The sequence below is a fragment of the Ipomoea nil genome, unplaced genomic scaffold (assembly GCF_001879475.1).
Source record: "Ipomoea nil cultivar Tokyo-kokei standard unplaced genomic scaffold, Asagao_1.1 scaffold0805, whole genome shotgun sequence".
NCBI classification, from domain to species: Eukaryota; Viridiplantae; Streptophyta; class Magnoliopsida; order Solanales; family Convolvulaceae; genus Ipomoea; species Ipomoea nil.
Genome location: NW_017617233.1, coordinates 572,833 through 595,975, shown reverse-complemented (window position 1 = coordinate 595,975; position 23,143 = coordinate 572,833). Strand labels below are relative to the sequence as shown.

The following is a 23,143-nucleotide window of genomic DNA, read 5'->3' as shown; positions in this document are numbered from 1 at the left end:
TTGAGAAAAAGTGGGTTGACATTCTTATTGAAATAGTGAGCTCGGTTCAATATCATATCCTCATAAACAAAGTATAGTAGAGGTCTCCTTAAAAATGTCATCCAAGCTATGCCCTCCTATGTTATGATGGCGTTCCTATTACCATTGGGACTCTGAAGGGATACTGAAACGGTTATGAACGAGTATTGGTGGACGGGGCCTGTTGGAACTGGGAGAGGCGAGATTCATTGCCAATAAGAATCTTGGACAATTTCAGCGTAAAGGAGGTTATTTACGTTGCATGCATGCAGATTACTCGGATCTTATCAACAACCCGCCGCCGCTTAACGTGGAATCCCTCACAACCAACCCAGGCCACTATATATACCTCTCAAACCCCCTCACCTTCATCCCCACACTCAAAATAATAATCAACAGATCTCTACTGTTGCTAATAAAATAAAATAAAGAATAAAGAATCTCTCGTTCGTTCATTCTCAACAACTTAATATAATGGCGAAACTTGGAGGATTCAACCTTATCCTGGTAGCCATGGCGGTAGCCATTATCTCCGGCGAGCAGGTGGGCGCGCAGCTGGGAGGAGCCGCCCTAGGCGGGAAGGTAGGCGGGAGGATTCCGATCGATGACGTGAAGACCAACGCGGAGATTCAACAGCTGGGAAGGGACTGCATCACGGAGTACAACAACGGCCTGAAGAAGAAGAACAATCCGGCGATTACGGCCAAGATGCTCACCTTCTCGGAGGTGATCAAGGCGGAGAAGCAGGTGGTGGCCGGAGTCAACTACTACCTCCGCATCAAGGCCGCCAACTCCGGTGGCGAAGTCAGGACTTTCAACGCCGAGATGTATGTCGGCCCTGGCGAATCTTCTAAGGAGCTCGTCACCCTTGCGCCTTCCTCTCTCTCGCGCCGCCGCTTGTATTAATTTATATATATATATATATATATATATATATATATATATATATATATATATATATATATAATCCATGAAAGGGCTTCGATTAGCTTCCTGCTGGGTTTAATTTGAATTTTTTTTTTTTTTTTCTGTTCGCCGCCGGTAGTGTAGTTCCCGGATTCGTACGATGTCCGGCCGGGATTGGATCCGATGTTGTTGGTTAGTTTCCTTCAATGTCAGAGATGAATGCTTTTAACATGTTGAAATGGCATTATGTTTTTTCTTAAATTATTTTTCATATGCTTTTCTTAGAATTTTTTTTTTTTTTTTTTTTTTTTAAAAAGAAAGTTATTTTGCAGATAATTTTGCGGTATAATCTAAAAACAAAAAGTGTTATTATACAAAAAGTGTTATTATCATGTATCCAGATTCAAAGATGAAATGTGACGTAAAACATAATATATATATCATATTATTGATTTTAATTTGTTGTTTACAATATTAGTTTAGGTCCTTATTTGGTGATCTTGGGTACAACATATGAATGTGAAATTCTTGAATGAAAATTAATAATTGATTTTTAATTTTTTTTTGAATGATAATAATAAGGAATATATTAAGAATTATCATACCCCAATTAAGCCAAAAATTCAATAATAAAATAGCGGAGCGACCAAAGAAATGAAGATAATAAATTAATGAAATCTATAGATATTTTGGAGTATGAGACATTAAATTGCATGTAAGTATAGTGTATTGTTATTGGATTAGAAGCTCAATCTGAGATTCTAATTAAGCTTTTTTTTTTTTTTTTTTTTTTTTTTTTTTTTTTTTTAATTACAAAGGGAAAACTAATTGCCTCCATTGAGACTCCTCCCACTTAGGGGAGCAACTAGATATCAAGTCCTTGATATTAAGCTTCTTTAATACCCACCCTAAGCAAATAATCAAGCAATTATTACTATTATTAAAAATAAATTTATTAATATATATTATTAAAGTGAATTTGCATGCGGATTCGTCGAATCTTAAGGGCGTTTGAATTCATTCCGGTATATAAGATAACTAAGGTTATATTGAGTTTATATAACATTTTTATGTTTGATTGGAGTTATATAACATTCTCTTGGAATTAAATATTGCATTCACATAAGATTTTTCTTTGTTTTGGAGGAAGTATGATTCCCCTATTCATCATAGGTAATGTTATATTCCCTTGTCATTTTACATTATTCTTTGCCCTTGACATCAACGCACGTCATTCTCTCAAAATGCTATTTAGCTGTTATTGAATGTATTTTTTGTGCTTAAGTTTTTATTTGCTTTATTCTTTGTCCATAGAAAGGTGAAAGCTTGATTTTGAACTTTATTTTATTTTTATGAAAGAGGACTAGATAAGGGAAAACATAAATTTGGAAAAGATAAAACATTATATTGTAGCAGCTTGACAAATTTTCATGTTCGCAAGGTGATTTGTAATAGGGAAAAGTGTCAAATTGGCCCCCTAAGTCAAGTGGATAGTGCAATTGGGTCCCCTAAGTGAAAAAAGCTCCATTCAAGTCCCCTAAACCTGTAAAATTGTTCAATTAAGTCCAATATGACTGGTTTAACAGGTAAATCTATATGGTGTTGACACGTGTCTTTCTTATTTTATTTTTAAAAATAAATACTTTTTATTTATTAAAAATATTATTTTTTTATTAATTAATTTAAAAATAATAATATTTTAAAATTAAAAAAAAAACAGCCACCGGCTGTCCACGCCGGACAGTCGGTGGTTTCTTCTTTCTTCACGGACAGCCGTGGCCGCACGACCGTCTAAGGAAAACGGCCAGATGTCCATGGCCGCCTTCCTTAGACGACCGTGAAGAAGGAAGATAACCACTAGCTGTCTAGTGTAGACAGCCGGTAGCTGTTTTTTTTTTCTTTTTATTTGTAATTATTATTATTATTATTATTATTATTATTATTATTATTATTATTATTATTATTATAATTAATTTATAATAAATAATATTTTTAATTTTTAATAAATAAAAAACATTTGTTTTAAAAAATAAAATAAGAAGTACACGTGTCAACACCATATCGATTTAACCTGATAAACAAGTCATATTGGACTTAATTGAACAATTTTACCAGTTTAGGAGACTTAAATGGAGCTTTTTTCACTTAAGGGACCCAATTGCACTATCCACTTGACTTAGGGGGCAAATTTGACACTTTTCCCTTTGTAATATGAGGGTGTTAAGGTAAAAATAACTATTATAACATAAACAACAAATCATCAACTATATATTCATAGTAATCTAATATTCCCAACAATTTTTTTTGAAAGCAACCAAAGTGGTATATATTAAAGATAAGCTGAAATAGAGTCAGGAGGGACCAAATCCCAATACATACTATCAGTCTGATCAAAAGCTAAAGAAGCTAAAATATGTGCTAAAAAATTATCTGATCTAAGAATAAACTTAAATAAACAGTAATCAAAAGATGATAAGTAAGATCTGCAACTATCAATAGCGTAGCCAATGTACGAACGAACTGGGGCAGCTGTGGAAGATAGATAACGTTGTAACGTTTGGCAATCCGTGCGTAGCTCTATAGACCGCTCCCCGCAATCCTTCAACCATGACAAAGCTTCTTTACATGCAAATGCTTCGGCATGAGTGGGGAGAAACAATTCGAGAGAGAGGCGATGAACGCCGAAATATATTCTCCATTCCCATCGAGGAGGACCGCTCCTACCGTGGCTTTGTTTGTCGCATGAGTATAGCCTGCGTCGACTCGACAGACTTGACAATGGTGCTGTTGTGTGGCTAACGGCGGCAAAAGCGACCTCGGTATCGGGCGGCTGACTGGCTCCGACTGAGTGTACGCAGCGCCATGCATGCATAACGACACATAAGCATCTAATATTCCTAGTAATCTAACCTTCCCCTACCAAACGCCCCCTAATAGGCAAATTATGTTGTGTATCCGTATGCACCATGTATGGTGCATACGGATGCAAAAACGACGTCGTTTTAATAAAACGCGCGTCTCCCCTTAAAAAAAAAAAATCAGGTTCGATTTCCAGCAACAACATATGAACTAAAATTCCATAATCGATGAACTATAATTCCATAATCTAATCTATGAACTAAAAATTCCAGAATGAATGAACTAAAATTCCATAATCTATAAACTAAAATTTCAGCATCGATGAACTACAATTCCATAATCGATGAACTATAATTCCATAATCAATGAACTATAATTCCATAATCTATGAACTAAAATTTCAAAATGAATGAACAATATAATGTTGTTGCTGGGAATCGAACCTGAATTTTTTTTAAAGGGGAGACGCGTGTTTTTTAATAAAACGACGTCGTTTTGGAATCCGTATGCACCATGCATGGTACATACGGATGCACGATTGCCCCTAATATCCTATTAACAATAATATTGTATTTTAAAGGGTTTTTTTTTTTTTTTTTTTTGGTTTCGTTAAACTGAGTGAAATGGCACGACAGCCCACCATTGTTGCAGCACCATCCAACGCCGCCGACTGTGCTATCCCTCACACCTATACATACACAATCCATATATATATACTCTTCCCACCCGTACTTAAATAAAAGAAAAAAAAAATGGGACTGATGACCCTTTTCCTCGCCGTTTCCGTCGTGGTCGTAGCCTTGTCAAGTGGCGAAGTGAACGGCGGGAGGTCGACGCAGGACGGCGCCGTCCATCTGGACGTGAAATCCGGGGGGAGAACGGCGGTGAAGGGCGTGAAGACGAACAAGCAGATTCAGGCGATGGGGAGGTACTGCGTGTCGCAGTACAACAAGGGGCTGCTGAAAGCGAAGAATCTGGAGGGGGTTCATTTGCTGGGCTTCATGGAGGTGGTGAAGGCGGAGAAGCAGATGGTGGTCGGAGTCAAGTATTTCCTCCACATCGCCGCCAACACCCATGAAGGCACCGTCAAGAGTTTCGACGCCGAGCTGCTGGTCAAGCCCCAATCCAGAGATAAGGTCATGCTCGTCTTTGCACCCGACCCGCACCCGCATAATCATTAACACGTTTGGCTCACTTGGCTGGATTTTTTATTTTTTTTATTTTTATAATATGACATTTTTAAAGACATGTTTGATTAAGAAAAAATTAGTTTTTTTTTTTAATTTTTTTAAAAAAGAAAATTACTCCGTAGTTTTTTTTTAGAACAGAAAAATTAGTTAAAAGGTCAAAAATTATAGTATTATATGTGCATGTGTATAGTATTGTAGCAATAAGAGAAAAAAAAAGATAGTATATACGTATAATTGTTGTTAACCCTCATTAATTCTTTAATCATTTATAATGCCAGTTAGTTAATTAGTATGTAATAATTATTAATAATAATTTGAAAAGTTAAATTTAATTAACCATAATTTGTAATTAGTGTAAATAATAATAAAAAATAATTGTTTAGAATCATAAAAGTAATCTATCTATACTATATATAAAAACAAAATCATGAACATTAACTTCCCGTCCAATTCTTAAAGAATCTCTCTTTTTAATTGGTCAAATTATTTAATTATGGTAGAATACAAGAATATTTAATTATTATTATATTATTATTGTGATTCACGGAATAGAATACAAGAATATTTAATTATGATTATGTTATTATTGTGCCTCACGGCATTATATACTAACAAAACTTGAAAGGAAAATAATAATAATAATAATAATAATAATAATAATAATATAAGGGGTAATAATAATATCTCAAAGTAATTAAGTGTTAATAATAATAATAAGAATATTAACGTAAGAAATTATAACATAAAATAAAATGTAATAATTAATAACGATAGTTTGGGATTAAATTTGAAATTGTCACAAAAAACAATAGACCTCTGGTGGAATTCGCACGTGTGAAAATACTAGTGAAATTAATAATAATTATATAATAACTACAATTTTTTATACTTAAGATAAAATTAGTAATTTTTTGTACTTCGATAAGATTAGTAATTATGTTCAACGGAGAGAAAGGAGTACTTACGTGAAGGAGAAGAAAAAATCACAATTAGGGAAGAGAGAATTTAGAATTTGAATGTCTAATTTAAGAATTTACTTACAAATAATCCATGTAAATTATACTCCGTAATAATAATAAAAAAAAAGTAAAATAAAATAAAATAAATATGTGACAATTCAGTCAACAAAAATTAAAAGTTAACATTTTAAAAATGTTAATTGCCATTTTTCCGAGTTTAGTAACTTATTTAGAGGTTATTTAAATATGATGACTTAGGGTCCGTTTGAAAAGCAAGAAAATGACTTCTGAAAAATGAATCAGAAAACATTTTACTTTCCCGTGTTCGGTTGCATTTTGGAAAACTTGGAGTATTTAGTTTATTTTATGGAAAAATGAGTAGAATTGTATGTTTAAACATTCTGGCGGAAAATGACTTCCCCACATTTTTGCGGAAGTCATTTTCCGCCAAAATGGCTTCATTTTCTTCAGTCAACGGAAAACATTTTCCGTTGACTGAATTTTCCTGTTGCATCCAAACACTGAAAACTCAGAAAACATTTTTCAGAAGTCATTTTCTGGATTTCCAAACGGACCCTAATTGTTGTTTTCCAAATAGTTCAGTGCCTTAGATCTCACTCTGAGCTGAGCTGCTATCTCCGCCGTGTAAGACGGCGCCGGCCGTGGAGCCTGGGTAAAAGTGAATTCTTTATCTTATTCATCGGGGTTTAATTTTTCATTCCAAAACCAAAAATAGCAAAACTTAAGCACATTTGAGATCGCCGGTAATGACCACCTTGTCTCGCGCTTTCCTCTCCGTGGCCAGCCGCCGTTCAGCCGCCAAAACCTCCAAACTGTACGCTCGAGCACCGACGGAACCGCCGCCGCCGCCGCTCCAAATCGACGACGCCATAGCCACCGCCGTCTATAATTCCTTTCTCAAAACCCAGACCTGGGAATCCCTCGCCCAACAATTCAATTCCGTCCAATTCACCCACCCACTCGTCAACAAAATCCTCCTCAATCTTAAAGACACTTCCAATGCGAAGCAAGCTCTGAAATTCTTCCACTGGTCAGCCAAACTCGGCAGCTTTCGCCATGGGGTTTCCACGTACTGCATCACGGTTCACATTCTCGTCAAGGCCAGGCTCATCAAGGATGCCAAGGCATTGCTCGAGTCAGTGTTGACCAAACCCTCATTGGGCAATTCAGACGTTTTCGCAGTTCTTGAATCACTGCTTGAAAGTTATAGGATCACTGATTCTGTACCTTTCGTGTTTGATTTGTTCGTTCAAGTTTGTTCTAAGCTGAGGCTGGTAGATAGTGCTCTTGATGTCTGCAAGTTCTTGGATGAGAATGGATTCCTGCTTAGTGTTGTTAGCTATAATACTCTGCTTCATGTGCTGCAAAAATCTCAGAAGCATGGTATGGTTTGGGATATATATGGGGATATGATTCAGAGAAGAATAAACCCTAATCAAACCACTGTTAAAATTATGGTTAGTGCTCTGTGTAAAGAAGGGAGGCTGCAATGGTTTGTGGATGTTGTGGGCAGGATTCATGGGAGGAGATGTGAACCTGGGGTGGTTGTGAATACTTGTTTGATCCATGGGATGATAGAAGATGGCAGGGTTGAAGATGGGTTAATGTTGTTGAAGAGAATGTTGCAGAAGAATATGATAGTTGATACGGTTTCTTATTCTTTGATTGTTTTTGGGAAGGTGAAGATGGGTGATTTGGATTCTGCATGGAAGGTTTATGATGAAATGGTTAAGAGAGGGTTTGAAGGGAATGCTTTTGTGTATGATGCCTTCATTTCAGCATACTGTGAAGAGGGAAGGGTGGAGGCTGCAATTGAGGTGGTGCAGGAAATGGAGAGGATGAACATGAAACCGTTCCTCGAGACATTCAACAGCCTCATAAAGGGTTGTTCAAATGCAGAAAGGTTAAAGGAAGGCTTGGAGTTTTGCGAGAAAATGACGCAGATGGGGCTTGTTCCTAGCTGTTTGGCTTTCAATGTACTGGCAGAAAAGCTCTGTGAAAATGGCAATGCAAAGGAGGCTGATGAGATGTTGACTGTCCTGTTAGATAAAGGGTTCGTTCCTGATGAAAATACATACTCTCAGCTTCTTGCTGGTTATGCAAAAGAAGGTGACACTGAAGCAACACTCAAGCTTTATTATGAGATGGAGTATAGGTCAATCTCTCCTAATTCTTCTTCGTTTTCTTGGTTGATAATTGGTCTTTGTAAACATGGAAGACTAAGTGAAGCAGATAAGTATCTAGGTTTAATGAAAGCACAATGCTCAACTCCAAGTTCAGATGTCTACAAACAATTGATTTCTAGCCATTTGGAGAAGGGGAATCTAAGTAGAGCAGATCAGCTGTATAGAGAAATGGTAGTGAAGGATTGAAGACATAGAATTATGCATTTTCCATCAAGACTGGAAATTTTAGTTATAATAAGTGCTTATCAGACAAGCATGCTTAATCTTTTGATGAGAATTTACGAGTTTGTGTCACAAATGTGTATATGACTGTTAATGAAGCATACAAAGTTATATTTCTTATTGTCAAAACCATATTGAAAAATGAGAGAAGAGTGGGGTTGCTAACTTCTATCTGCATGTACCTCGGTTTGTAATGTAATCCTGAAATGTTTCTTCGTCTACCCCTCGACCTTTGGTCTCCAACCTTCAATTACATCCTCTGTCACTGCCCTTGTTTTGACAAAGGAATCCCGGGAGAATATGTCCTGAGCACATTACAAACACTAGCGAGTCAGAAATTATCCCAAAATCTGCCCGCATAACAAGAAATTGGGTCTATAGTCACTTGTAGCAAGGTCCAAAATTCAGTTCCACGAGGCTTCATGCCATGAATTTAATTAACATCGAACACTCAATGAACAGAAAAGACACAGACATAACCAGTAATTTGGAGATAATAACAGATCATTGAGGATTTGAGGGAATGGACATGAGCTACTATGAATAGAGAACAAGAATCAGTTCAAGACCCAGATTTTTGTCCTATTTTCTCTAGGCCTCTCAATCAATCTCTCTTGCAAAGAACAGGAATAAGTTTGGCATACCTTCATGTACGACTTCAGATAGATAAGTGAATCTGGGACTGACCACTTCTTGTAGTGCCCCAGAGCAATCTCCATGTGATACAGCTTTGGTCCTAGAGACAAGTCAGCAGCAGACACCTCATTTCCACTGATAAATGGGCCCTTCCAAAAATAAGGTATGAAATGATCAGTCACTTCTCTGAAGATATGTTTCAACGCCAAAGCAAAGGTATCTCCGTGATGCACACTACAGGCCTCCAAATTTACCAAAACGATATACATTTATGCACTAAGATAAATGACTTACATTTTCTTTAAGGTAATCATTAAAAGCAGTCAGCTCTTCTACTAATGCTTGCTCCGTTCCATCAGCAGGGTCTTTGCTTTTCAGAAACCCAATAAACTTGGCGAAGATCTTTGATCCACTATAAAACACATTAAGGAAATAATACTATCGTGGCCTAAAATGCTCAAGGAAGCAACTCATTTGATAGTGAGAATGTACAACTCACCCAGAGACATAAACTTTGCATATACAACTCGAAAGTAAATATAGATGTTATAGACATCGGAAACACAGAGTTGAAAGCTAGACCTTGCTTACTACTATAGCTGAGGACAGAGGAGAATATATTGTCCATATGCGCTAATTCGCAGGTCAGAGTGTCTCATAGAAAAGGCTTATGAGTAGCTAGCATGTTGTGCATTGTGGGGGCATGGAGAAAGCAAGGAATTGTAACTGTTCAGAATAGATCATTCTGGTCACACATCTAAGGATCTCTATACTAGAACAAACACAGATTTGAATACCGAGCCTCATAGGAACAGTGTGTACCCTAACAATATGCAATACCTATGAATGAGACATGCACAACAAGAAACAGAACAAGACTGCTCAACATTGTTTCTTCAAGATTCAACTAAGAAAAGATGATAGACAAAACATACACAGAAGCCTTCTCTGGCGGCGTTTTCAGCGATGGATCAGGGAACTTCTCTTCCAGCGCCTGCGTGATAACATCTGAATCTGGAACCCACTTCTCATCAATCTTCACCACAGGAACCTTCCCTTCCGGGCTAATTTTGAACAGCCTATAAGAAAATTATTTTTCAAATAGAAATTTTGTTATTCTAACTGTTTCTGATAACAAAAAAACGTATAATATAGATTACAATCACAAGAAGAACATACTCAGCATTCACATTACCACTCTGGTTTGTTACTTAGGTCAACCAGCTTCAAGTCATAAGGAAGATGCTTTTCCTCTAAAGTCAACAAAACCCTCTGAGTAAAGGGACCTGAAGCCGAAGAGCAATCCAAACTATCATTCTTCAGCATTCATTGCAATTACTTAATACAGGACAAGTTATTAACATTTCCGGAGCTAATTAATCCGTACGGCAATTGAAAATTGCAGCAATGCGTGTGAATGTGTGAAGTTAGTAGTTAGCAATGCATGGAGTACCGGAGACTTACAGTCGCCTAGCCTGTCGGGAATAGTGATGGAGGCCTTAGCGCATACTTCGACAGGGTCCGATGCCGAAGACATTGCAGTGACGACCATGCCTCTTCGGAGGCCATGGGCTCTGAGACGGGTCGGGTTTGCGGCGAAATGAGTCCGAATTCTAGGTCCGCGGTGAAGGTAGGCGAGTTGTTTGATAGTGACAGGAAGTGAAATCGCCGACGGTGTTATTTTCACGGTCGACATCGGAGCGGTTGCCGGAGTAACGCCTGGAATTACTGGAAAGTTCAGTTCTGAAGCTGTGAAATGGCGGTGAGGTTGGCGAATGGACGCGTGGCATACATGTTGCTTCGATGTGGACCCCACCCAATCGATATACGTCATCAAAAAAACATAAAACCACATACCTTATTGGGCCAAGCCCGCGGCTATTCACGAGCACGCTATTGGGCTACAGTTTTTGGGCCCAGGTAACTAATGGGCCATTTTTGAGTTGGGCAGATGATCTATCAGCAGTTATATCATGGATCCAGATCCAAAATACACAATTTACATATTAAATGTTTATAATTTACATGTTGAATATTCACAATTTAAATTATGAACATTTAGTATAAAAATTATGTAGTTAAATTGTGTATATTTTAATCCGGATTCACAGAATAATTTTCCATGATCTACCGGCCTATCCTCGCATGATTGGTCAGGCCATGACCAATACTAGGACGCAAGACGGTTATGTGTGGCACTTGTTACATGACAGGATTTGCTTTCGAGGCATAGTTCAGTGGTAAAAGTTTTAGTGTGGTTATAGTGGCTAGAAAATGTTATGGGTTCGAACCTTCCTTATAAGGAATAAGATCTTGAAAAATAAGCAAGCACTCAGATCACTTCGACACTTTGCCATTGAGGCACATCTTGCGATTATCGTGCATTACTGAAGAAGTCTGCATATTCTTACGTTAATAGATGTTTTTACCTGAAATGTTTATATGTCTAGTTGGATGAGACAATATTTTGTAGACGGAAAAAATAATTTATTATTTTACAATTTACGCTATTTATTTATAACATTCTAAGTTAAAAGATATAAATTAGTGATACTTGACCGTAAAGTCTCGAGCATCAATTTACTTTCTTCATTCTTTACGATTTTGAGCTTAAAAGCAACATCATTGCATAGAACTTTAAAGAAATGATATAGAATCTTTGCAGCTTTATGCATATAGTTAGTCACCATTGTGAACAATTAGTCATAACGCATTAGGTTTTTATGTGTGTGTTTTTTTTATGAAGAATCATTATTTGAAAGTTTGTAACAGATAAATCTTACTTATATTTAATAATGCATAAATTATTGAGAGAATAAATAACATTAAAAAAATTATACAATATATTTAATTCATAAGGTGTTAACAAAAATTGAATTCATAACATTTTAATATAATAATCATACTTCACCTGCTTGACCATCGGGCAGAATTTTGGGTTTTAATTTGGGCAATGGGGCGGCAAAAGTGCGCAATACCTACTCTAGAAACCGGACCACATTATGCCTTTATTCCTAGTTTACTTCTTCTACATGGCTACTTGGTTGTTGACTATTGTTTAACATGGTGTACAAATTTTGTCTCCATCACTTATAAATGTCAGAGTGAGTGCTAGTCATGTGGTTGGTTGTACACAACAACCAAAGGAAATGAGATTAAAAAATATATGTATAGAGCAAATTCTAATTTTAATCTTCGACTATTGTGGTAGTGTTACATTTAATCATTTTTTTTTTGATTTTATCATATTACACATTTTAATTTTGAGTAAATTTCACTTTTAATTTTTGACTATTGTGACATGACATTGTCACATTTAGTATTATTCTTTTAATTTTTTCATATTACATCCCTGACTTTGAGCAAATTTTACTTTTCGATATCGACTATTTGGTATTGTCACATTTAAATGTAACCGCCACATCTATATAAATTGAGAACACTTATTAGTCACGACGCATTAGGTTTTTGTTTAGACTTTGGAGCGGCAATAGTGGGTAACACCTACATTAATTATGTCTTTTATTACTTCCTCTAAATGTCACAATGTTAGGACACTCCAACAACATTAGTTAAAAGTAGCGGATGAAGTGGTCAAGGGAGTAAAGTATGATTTTCGTATTTTGTGAATATTTTTTTGATCAACTCTTTCGCATAGGATCTTTTCAGTACAATTTTCTTCTCATGTGTAATTTATGATCATACAAATACTATCAGGTAGTGGTTGCAGGTTTCTTGTAAAATGAGTGAGTTTACTATAATCACGATAAATTTTCATCATTTAATCTACGCAAATATTAACTTTTGAATAAATATATCTCTATGAAACTAGAGTTGTCAAAGAGAGTTTAGTCCATTGGTTTAGCCGGGCTTGCCACCTAATAAATCAATCATTATTGGTCCACACAACTGTATGAATCATGATCCACGCAATAATGATTGATACAAGCTTATCCTACTGATCAACTTTTGACTCTAGTAGATCAATTGATTTTTCTGAATGCTTCTAATAGATGAAAGTGAAAGTCATTTTAAATTTTTATCACCTTTGTATTTCATCTTTTGAGTTTTGAGTAATCACATTATAAAAATTAGTTTATAATTCAATTCGACAATAACCTTTGTCCTAACATAACAGCTCATACTAAACTATCTCTACTTTATAGGCGAAACTTAATTTCTAGTACATTTAATTAATTTAATGTGACCTTTACCATGATAAGGATTATCAATAGTAGTACGTTTAATTTGGATGTGTTTCAACGGTTTGTTGAATGAAGACAATCAAACAATACCTACTCGTGAAAAAGAATGGCAGGCAGGTCAACAATTTCCTAAGACATAACCAACTCCTTTTTTTTTTTTTTTTTTTTTTTTTTTTTTTTTTTTTTTTTTTTTTTTTTTTTTTTTCAATCGAGAGAAACCCATAACTATTATTTAAAGGCATATATTAAGTAAATCTGATCTCGCTCTTGAACTCAAAGATGTTGAAAAAACAAATTGAACTTGTGACTTTCTACTTTCTAGTATGGAAATCCTCATTCAACTGCTTGATCATCTCTTTCGTGACAATTATTTTTTTCTCCAACTACCGTGAAATCGCAGAAAAATTAAACCAAATTATTCTGTCAAGATAACTCAAATGGTCATCAATCAATTAACATTTAATTTTGCTTCTAATAATAATGTGCGATTTGACCTCTTAAACGCAAAAGTGTACAAGTGATGGGGAGAAGCAACCAAACATATATGCACCGTACCATATACTTTTTATGGTCATGGGCAGTCCATTTTATATCCTTTACTTGGACGACTTCTCAGCTGTTGGATGTCACATGATAACATGACACTCACCCACAATGCTATTTCATTATTTCCATAATTTACTCTCGGCTAGTAAAACCTTTGGTATATCTACAAATTTTATTAAAAGAAGAAAATGAAAAAATAAAAATTGAAAGAACTATCTCCAAATGGAACTCGATCGGAACTAGCTTGGATTAGTCTCTTGTAAAATGTGAATACTAGTACTAGCTAGTGTAATATACAAAAAGAAAATAAATGAAAATGATCGTCCATTTTTTTCAATTAATCACAGTATGTCAGGTTAACCGTTAATGACATAACGTAATCTTCCCAATAATTTCTTTGACCAACCAACCAATCAATTCAATATTCCAATAATGAAATCAATGAAACCTTTTAATATAACATGCTTTTCCAATGTGTCACTTTCTTCTAAGTGCAAAACAAGAGCCAAAATTCAAAGGATGTAATAAATATACATGAAAAAGAGACAACTCAATTCACTTTTTCCTTATTAACGTAACACATTTCACAATGAATGTGAACCAAGAATTAATGTGAAATATTCCAAAGGATACCACAATTTTCAAAAAAGCAACAATATAGTATTAAGTTCACCCTTTTTACCAGGACTATGTGGTCTAATGGTACCCGGGTTGGACTTCCATTTGGAAGATTATGAGTTCGAGCCTCAGTGGAGGCATTATTGGTTCTTTATGTTTCAGTAGGTTGAGAAAGTGTATGAACAGATACTACAATGTAATAGAGCCAGTAGCTTTCAAAAAAAAGTTCACCCTTTTTAGTAAACGGTGACATTACATCTATAACCAAAAACAAAAAAAAAAGGTTAAAATTCCTCTAAAAAGATTATGAGTTGAAACATATATAAGATGGTCTTGATTTTTCATAGACATTTGAATTACTTCGATTGGACTTCATATGAAGGAGATGTCACCAAAAATACTAATAATATGTCACAATAGTCCATATTTTGTCACTTTTACTTAAAATGTCATGAAAATCAAATATTAATAAATTTATCATCATATTTCATCAAACTAAGTGAGATACAAGTAAAACATTATGTATTGAAAATAATCGCAATTAAGCACTTATCAAAATCGCCATTATATTACACCAAAAACTAAAAAAAAAATCACCATTATGCTGAACAGATACTACTAGTAGATTAGAACGTATAAAAATAAATAAATAAATAAATATCTTGAACGCTCCTTGAGATTTGAAATCCTTGAAACTTTCCTATTATATATTAGGAAAGCTTTAAGGCTTGTATTTAATATGTTCATATATAGTCTTTTAAGCATATATATTTGCCTAGAGTGATCCGATGATTTAAGTTATATTGGAAAGCTAATTCACAAAGTCACAAGGTTAGAATAATGTTTTTGAAGAGATCATAGTCTAAATTTGAATTTATTTAAGAATGTAAAAAGTCATGGTAAAAAGGAATCCACGTCCATCAATTTTAGAAACTTTCAAAAATTGTTTCAACCTATATCTTCCTATATATATGCATATGTTTTCTTCCGAGAAAAAAAAAAAGAAAAAAAAAAAGGAGAAAGAGGAAGAGCGCAAAAATACAAGCTTGGGATCGGACTATATTTTTAGGTGATTTCTTTATTGTTATGTATGTAGCTAAACTTCAATAGCAATTTGAATTCTTAGTGACATTTATTCATATAGTTTGTTCTTAATTTTTGAGATTCTAATATTTTTTACTTCTTTAATAAGATTGTGTTTGTGTGATTTAAGTTTTAATTGCAATATAACCTTGATCAGGTTGTATATGCACCACAAATACACTAGAAGACAGCATGAGAGCCAAAGATTTTTTAAAGAATTTTATATTGCAAGAGTTTAAAATTTAATTTTTTTTTTTTGTAGCATTTACGATAACATATTTACATTTATTCATTATGATTATTTCTTTTTTAATCACGACTGACTAGTATAGCAAGCAACAATAATGTCCTCGAAACTAAACTTTGAAATTGATGAAAGTTGAAGATTTTAATGGAAACTAATTAAACCGACTTTTGGTGTTGGACTTTAGTTCATTGGTGGCAACACAATGGTATGGGTCTATACACCATGACTTATTACAACGTATTTAACAAGGACTCAATCTCATACGTCACGTTTTAGGACAACATGATCTTCCAGTAAAAAGTAAAAGCTAATCACAATCACCTCTAAGTATTCATAAAGAATGGTGAAGATTTTAGTAAAAATAGCACATGTTTACAATATTTATAAAATTGACTCTACTTATTTTTCATTTATTTTTAGCAATCTCAACTGTCCATTCATATCAGTCCTCACATATTTTATCTGGGAACTTGTTCTCACATGAACTTGAGAACAATGAAATAATTAATTCGTCCAGCGAGTTCATTAATGGTTGAACATTTTAGTAAAAACAATACGAAATTAATTTTGTAATTATTGTAAAAATTTTATGTTGGTAATATTTATAAAATTCAGCCGTCCATTTTGTACTTATTTTTCAACAACGAACCCACAGTTGATTATTACAGAATAAATCAAAACAATAATCACTATTTTTTATGTGAAAATATGTTTTCACCTAACCCTGAATGTATATGTATATATATGTGTGTGTCCATGATTATGATGGGCAGTTTGAGGGCTTACATAATATACATACGAGTGTTAAGAATGTTTATAACGTAAGGAGTACAGTGTTTTTTTTTGTAAAGATTCACACCTGACCGCCACATTACATTTTGTCAGACACCCATTTCTGTTGCCATTGCTCAACAACTGTCTGTTAAGTATTATTGAAGTAAGTATATTATATATATACGTGCCATATATATATATATATATATATATATATCCACATTTTGAATTGACCAGTTCTTAACTTTTTGCAGTTTTGTTGCAGAGCCGGCGAGGATGGAGAAGGGCGGCGCCGGAGTGTGGCGGCGGAGACGGCGGCGGTCGTGGCAGCAGCTTATGATTGTGTGGCTGGCGATTGTGTTTCAGATGGTTTTGCTCACAGAGTGTTCCTTGAAACGGCAGTTAGGTTCTTCTCCTTCTTCCTTTTCTCATCTTTTTTTTTTTCTGCATTTTTCATCGAGAATTGAAACTGCATCATTCATGGAGTTCATGTTAGCTTCCACCAACCTTCTTGTTTTTGCATTCTGGGAATTGCAGAAAAGTAAAACTTGGTTAAATGCAGCTTTTGCTTTTACTAATTATAAGATTCTAAGTTTGACTCTTTGTGATTAATTACTGGCTTCGATTCTCTATGAGTTTGAACTAGTCAACTATAGACAAGTTAGTCGGTTGTTAGTTTAAGAAATGCATTAGAATTATTTATTCAAATTTATTTGTCATTTTATGTCTATATGGATACACTTTGAAATAGCCCAATTCTCAATCTGCAACAGAATTACCACTTTTATCCCTACACTTGTCATTTAGCAGATCGTACAAGTATGCCCATTCATGTAATTAAACTATTTTTTTCTTTTTTTTATCTCCTTTACCTGTGATGGCCACACAATCGAGTCTCGTGAACATGTCTCCAATTCCATAGTCGGAGGACAATTATTAGTTGTGGTTCCAGCCACCAAAGTTCTTACATGTGAACCCCTCACTTTAGAAAATTCCTATACCTTGTTCTCCCAAAACTTTGAATCCCCGATCTTAAAAATTCCCACGCTCCAACTCGACAAAATATCTGAAATGATGTAAATCGTGGTAATTCAGTTGAACATAAATACTAGATTACTTTTACTTATTGCGCATCAGAAACCTTCCTCACTTTGAGAAGTTGTTTTCACACTGTCGTTGGTGAGACTCGATTCTAAGTTATTATTTTCAAATTTTACCAATGTGACCAATATTATAACTTTTTAATTTTAACCAATTAAGAAGGACCACGTTATAAGTGCATGTTTTAGGTACAAAGTTAAAGTTCCAAGAAGTATTGATAAATGTAGGGGGTAATAATATATGTGAGTGACTGAGTGGGGCTCAATGCTTATGTAATGCTTTTGTCTATGTGCAACCCGTGAAATGTAGAATTCCCATTTTCTTGATAACAATCCCTTGAATCCCTTCTTGTAATGATGATCAAAACATTCCCCCAAAAAATATGGGCGAGAGGTAAGTGAGTTGAACATTATTATCGTCCTTAAAAGTTACGAGTACGATTATTATTAACATTCTTTCAGTCAAATTTATCACACAAATCTTCTTAGTATACTTTACATATTTTGTATGATTTGCAAAAGGTCACAGGCAATAGTACCCTATATATATATATATATATATATATATATATATATATATATATATATATATATAACAGTGGCATTTAATTTATTTAATTTCTTTGTAGGAAAATTCCAAAGAAGCATATCCATGCAGAACAGGAATCCTATCCACGGGTTCAATTGCATAGACAGGAAGATTATGATGGGCAAGTATGTACAACTTTTCTTACTTTAATATAATCAACTATTTTTTAATTAAAATTTCTAATTAAAAATAAAATAAATTTAATTAAGAGAAATAATCAAAATAAAGAATTGCCCATGACTTTTAACTGTGGATTATTTTAGACTTTTTAACCTTTTTAGTTTTTACACTTTTTTTTTTTTTTTTTTTTTTCTGTATAGGTGGTGGTGGATAATGGTCTGCTCAGAATCACATTTTCTACCCCTGGTGGACAGGTCAATGGAATACAGTACAATGGAATTGATAATTTACTGGAAACTGTGCATTTGGAAGATAATTACAGAGGGTAATCAACAGTTAATTTTATGCCATATGTATTTATCCTTCTATAAATTGTAAATATTTTATTACGATAATTATAATATTTTTTAACAAATTTAATTTAGGTACTGGGACATTGTTTGGAACAAAGCAGATAAACCTGGTATCATTATTGATAAGTAAGTTTTTTTTAAAAAAAAAAAAAAAAAATTAATTTACTGCTCCAAATAGTGAATTTCTATCGGTAACAATAATATATATTATATTCATTCTTTCCAATATATATATATATATATATATATATATATATATATATATATATATATATATATATATATATATTATATTCATGATATGTGGATGAGATGACGTGAATCTCTTCCAACTTAACATAAAAGTTTTAAGTTCAAACTTTAAAAATGCAGCTACCTTAAAATTTATCCTTTGAAATTTTACCTGCTACAAACATGATTAGTCTCATAAATATATATATTTTCAGGCTTGAAGGGAGTAATTTTACAATAATAATGGAAGATGATGATAAAGTAGAGCTTTCATTCACTAGGACATGGGATAATACTACTTCTAATGGCTCCAATTTTCCCATGAACTTTGACAAAAGGTACCGTGTAATATAATACTTCCTTCGTATCAAAACACGTCACTTATTATGTTTTTTTTTTAATAGTCAGAAACTTAGAATTTCTGACCAAAAATGATATTTCAAACAAACTTTTTGATCACTTTTAGATTTAATTTGGAAGTTATTTCCGATCACCTATAAGAAAAGTTGGTAATTTTCTTGCAGGTTTGTGGTGTTGCGTGGATGCAGTGGGTTTTACTCTTATGGTATTTTTGAACGTTTAGATGGTTGGCCAGACATCGATGTCTACCAAGGACGAATTGTGTTCAAGCTCGACCAAAAATTGTAAGCATTTTACATACATTTTTTTTTTTTTAGTACTATTGAATGTTACAATGTAGTATCTGTTCATAGTTACTTTCTCAACTTACTGAAGCATAAATTAAGGTTTGCTTTGTTATGTTGTTGTATATGTTGTTAGGTTCCAATACATGGCTGTGTCTGATGAGAGGCAAAGGATCATGCCAACTGCCCAAGACAGAAAAATGGGAAAAGTTCTTGATTACCCAGAAGCTGTTCTCTTGACAAATCCACAAAACTCTGATCTCAATGGAGAGGTAAAGGGGATTCATAAATTCTATATACATATAACATGGTATCAGAGCCTGAAAAAAAGTTATTTGTTGCATTTAGGTTGATGACAAGTACCAATATTCAGTGGAAAACAAGGATAACCGAATCCATGGGTGGATAAATCCAGACTTACCAACCGGGTTCTGGATGATCACTCCGAGCAATGAGTTTCGAAATGGCGGACCTGTAAAACAAGATCTCACTTCTCACACCGGACCAATCACTCTATCAGTAAGTATATACATGCTTATATATATACATGAAATGAGACATTGAGACAAAACACATTGATCTTATATTAGCTTCTTACCATGTTTGCATATTGCAACGAATCGAATGAACAGATGTTTTTCAGCACACACTATGGTGGAGAGAAGTTGGGATTAAAGTTCAGGAATGGAGAGCCATGGAAGAAGGTTTTTGGCCCAGTTTTCATGTATTTAAACTCAGATTCCACCAATCATCTTGATCTCTGGGCTGATGCAAAGGAGCAGATGTTCATAGAAACCGAAAACTGGCCATACAATTTCCCGCACTCACAAGACTTCTATCCACCTCAACAGCGAGGCCTAGTAACCGGCCGGTTACTAGTCCGGGACAGGTACCTCTATCGATCTGATAGTGAAACTGTACATTTATATATATGCATGCATGAAACCCCAAAAAATGCATGCAGGCTCAACTTTTTTCCTTAAATTTTTTGTTTTGGTTTGGATCGATCAGCTATGTTAGTGAAAGGTTAATGACAGCAAATTCGGCTTCTGTGGGGCTTGCAGCTCCGGGCGATCCAGGATCATGGCAAGTAGAAAGCAAGGTGAATATTCATTCCCACAATTCGATATTTCTGAGAATTTAAGATATAGATAAGTGGTTAAGGATGTTTAATTTGTTAGTTGTGTGTTGCAGGGCTATCAGTTCTGGACTGAAACTGATGCAGAAGGGTATTTCTTGATTAAGAATGTGAGACCAGGGAATTACAGCTTGTATGCTTGGGTGCCTGGGTTCATGGGAGATTACAGATACACTTCCTACATTACAATCACACCAGGATCAAGAACCAGGCTGGAGAATCTGGTGTTTGATCCTCCCAGAATAGGTCCAACGTTGTGGGAAATCGGGATCCCTGACAGGACTGCTGCAGAGTTTTTCATCCCAGATCCTTATCCAACTCTCAAGAACCAGTTATACTCAGAAGACACTTCAGAAAAGTAGGCAAAATCTCATCATTTTTCGATAAACTCCATAAGAACATATATATATCATCTCTGCAATTCTGGGATTTTGATCTGCAGGTTCAGGCAGTATGGATTGTGGGACAAGTACACGGAACTGTACCCTGATCAGGACTTGGTTTTTGCAGTTGGAACTCGCAGTTATCAGATTGATTGGTTCTTCGCCCATGTTAATAGATATATACTCGGGTATGTATATATGTGCAATTTTGTCTCCAAGTCAAATCGTTCAGTAGAACTCACGAATCTTTAATGTAATGGAATCTTGCAGGGAAGAAGGAAACAAGACATATGTGCCGACCACATGGACAATTGAGTTCGAGGTTGACAACGTTGATGAGTCTGGGCATTATACCCTATGGGTTGCATTGGCATCAGCACATGAAGCTGAATTGCAGGTATGTAGGTACATATAAAACACAAAGATTTCTGGGTTCTAACATAGCCCAAAACACTACTGGAAATTATGGAATTTCCGACCACCTGAAAGTGATCTTAAATAAGTCAAAAATCTTGTTCCGACCACTTTTGGTATCTGGAAAAACCTTTGTTGCTATTTCCGACCACTTTTTGCTTGATTTAAGATCACTTTCAGGTGGTCGGAAATTCCACAATTTCTAGTAGTGAAAGGTCTTTTTTTTGGGTGACAAAATTAAATCTTTGATTTTGCATGTTCTTCAGATTAGAGTGAATGATCCAGAGGTTGAAGTCCCACATTTCACAACTGGTTTCATAGGCAGAGACAATGCAATTGCCAGACATGGGATTCATGGCTTGTACTGGCTATTCTGTGTTGATGTTCCAGGGTCTCTTCTTGCCACTGGAACCAACTCAATCTTTCTCAGGCAGATAAGAGGCTCCAGTCCTTGGAGAGGGGTAATGTACGATTACATTCGTCTCGAAGCGCCTCCTTCAAATGATTAGTACGTTTTTCACACAATATTGTACAAGAAATGGGGCGATTCATATCATCGAGCAATGAATGTGAGTTCCTTGTCTCCGGGATAAAAGAAATGAGAAATTCTTAGATTAGAAATTATATATTGAGAGGGGTAATGTATGATTACATTCGTCTAGAAGGGCTTCCTCCAAATCATTAGTTTTACATACAACATTGTACAAGAAATAGGAAATTCACATTAGGATAGTGGCTGTGGATTTTCAAGATAAAAGAAATGGGGAATTTTTATATTAGAAAGTGTACCATGGCCTATGTTGCTTAGCATGTTTGGAGGCTAGTAGATGGTAATGCATGCAGTATTGCAATTTTGTCTCCCAAATATGGCAATACATACACATTCTTTGATTTGATAACAAATAAATTAGCAATACTACCTAACCTTTATTCTTGGCCCAAAATCACATCCATAGCACAAACTTTATTCGACCAAATTCAAGAAATTTTAGGTTAAACAAAAACAAAATCCCCATGGAGACGTCTCCCTGGCTGGCTGGAGACGAAGGGGACCCCTTTGTCTCTGACCAGCAAGGAACAAAGGGGATCCCTTCGTCTCTGTCCAACCATGGAGACGAAGGATTCTCCATGGCTAATCGGACCTTCGTCTCTAGGTTTTTTTTTTTAATTAATTTTTTTAAATTTAAAATTATTAAAATAAAAGTTAAAAAAATATTTTTAAATTTGGTAACCGACACATTAGCATATATATCAACAAGTAAACAAGTAATTTTTTTTTTTTTTTTTTGTGAAATTGCATGAATTTGTTGTTCAGGGACGCAATTGTAGTTTTTTTTTTTTTTTTTAGTTCGATGGCCTAATTGTATTTTGGTGTGTGGTTGAATGATTCAATGATAGACCCTTATTCCAAAAAAAAAATATTATTTTTGTTTTGGTGACGAGAGAAACTTGCCGTCACTATCTGGGTGTGTATTCTTGATAAACTTTGTTCTTTATGTAATAGCCTGCAAATCACACAAGAGATGGATGGACATGACCAAGAAGGTATTGGCAAGATATCACAAACCAAATTCATAACTTTAAGTACGAGAATTATGTTCATGCACACTCCTTTGGGGGGAAATCATTTGTAGGAAATACCATTGAAAAAACCCAATAATAATCCTTACGAAGGAAAGGACGAAGGGATACGGTGTAGGT

The 23,143-nt window shown here is 34.8% G+C and overlaps 3 protein-coding genes across 7 annotated transcripts; 2 read left to right on the top strand and 1 right to left on the bottom strand.

Moving 5' to 3' along the window:
- The first annotated feature begins 400 nt into the window (after positions 1 to 400).
- Positions 401 to 8,490, top strand: LOC109177909 (pentatricopeptide repeat-containing protein At1g66345, mitochondrial). 2 transcript variants are annotated; one of them, XM_019327403.1, is made up of 2 exons: positions 401 to 814; positions 6,827 to 8,490. In XM_019327403.1, the coding sequence occupies exons 1-2, from the start codon at positions 493 to 495 to the stop codon at positions 8,323 to 8,325; spliced, it is 1,821 nt and encodes a 606-aa protein (XP_019182948.1). In that variant the 5' UTR covers positions 401 to 492; the 3' UTR covers positions 8,326 to 8,490. The 2 variants fall into 2 exon arrangements, with proteins under 2 accessions (XP_019182948.1, XP_019182949.1); XM_019327404.1 differs by lacking the exon at positions 401 to 814 and adding an exon at positions 6,535 to 6,592 and having other exon boundaries at positions 6,668 to 8,490.
- LOC109177910 (glutathione S-transferase DHAR3, chloroplastic) lies at positions 8,446 to 10,758 on the bottom strand. The gene is made up of 6 exons (XM_019327405.1): positions 10,462 to 10,758; positions 10,193 to 10,283; positions 9,933 to 10,076; positions 9,292 to 9,409; positions 9,006 to 9,146; positions 8,446 to 8,666 (listed from the first exon to the last, which is right to left on the bottom strand). Exons 1-6 carry the CDS (start codon positions 10,691 to 10,693, stop codon positions 8,580 to 8,582), a joined length of 813 nt encoding a protein of 270 aa, XP_019182950.1. The 5' UTR covers positions 10,694 to 10,758; the 3' UTR covers positions 8,446 to 8,579.
- A 5,653-nt stretch (positions 10,759 to 16,411) lies between these two features.
- Positions 16,412 to 22,364, top strand: LOC109177908 (rhamnogalacturonate lyase-like). 4 transcript variants are annotated; one of them, XM_019327400.1, is made up of 15 exons: positions 16,412 to 16,633; positions 16,736 to 16,871; positions 18,200 to 18,284; positions 18,480 to 18,604; positions 18,705 to 18,758; positions 19,079 to 19,201; positions 19,388 to 19,507; positions 19,644 to 19,779; positions 19,856 to 20,026; positions 20,140 to 20,396; positions 20,519 to 20,609; positions 20,702 to 21,003; positions 21,088 to 21,216; positions 21,299 to 21,425; positions 21,709 to 22,364. In XM_019327400.1, the coding sequence occupies exons 2-15, from the start codon at positions 16,747 to 16,749 to the stop codon at positions 21,949 to 21,951; spliced, it is 2,088 nt and encodes a 695-aa protein (XP_019182945.1). In that variant the 5' UTR covers positions 16,412 to 16,633; positions 16,736 to 16,746; the 3' UTR covers positions 21,952 to 22,364. The 4 variants fall into 4 exon arrangements, with proteins under 4 accessions (XP_019182945.1, XP_019182944.1, XP_019182947.1 ...); XM_019327399.1 differs by having other exon boundaries at positions 16,725 to 16,871; XM_019327402.1 differs by having other exon boundaries at positions 16,412 to 16,637.
- The last annotated feature ends 779 nt before the right edge of the window (positions 22,365 to 23,143 follow it).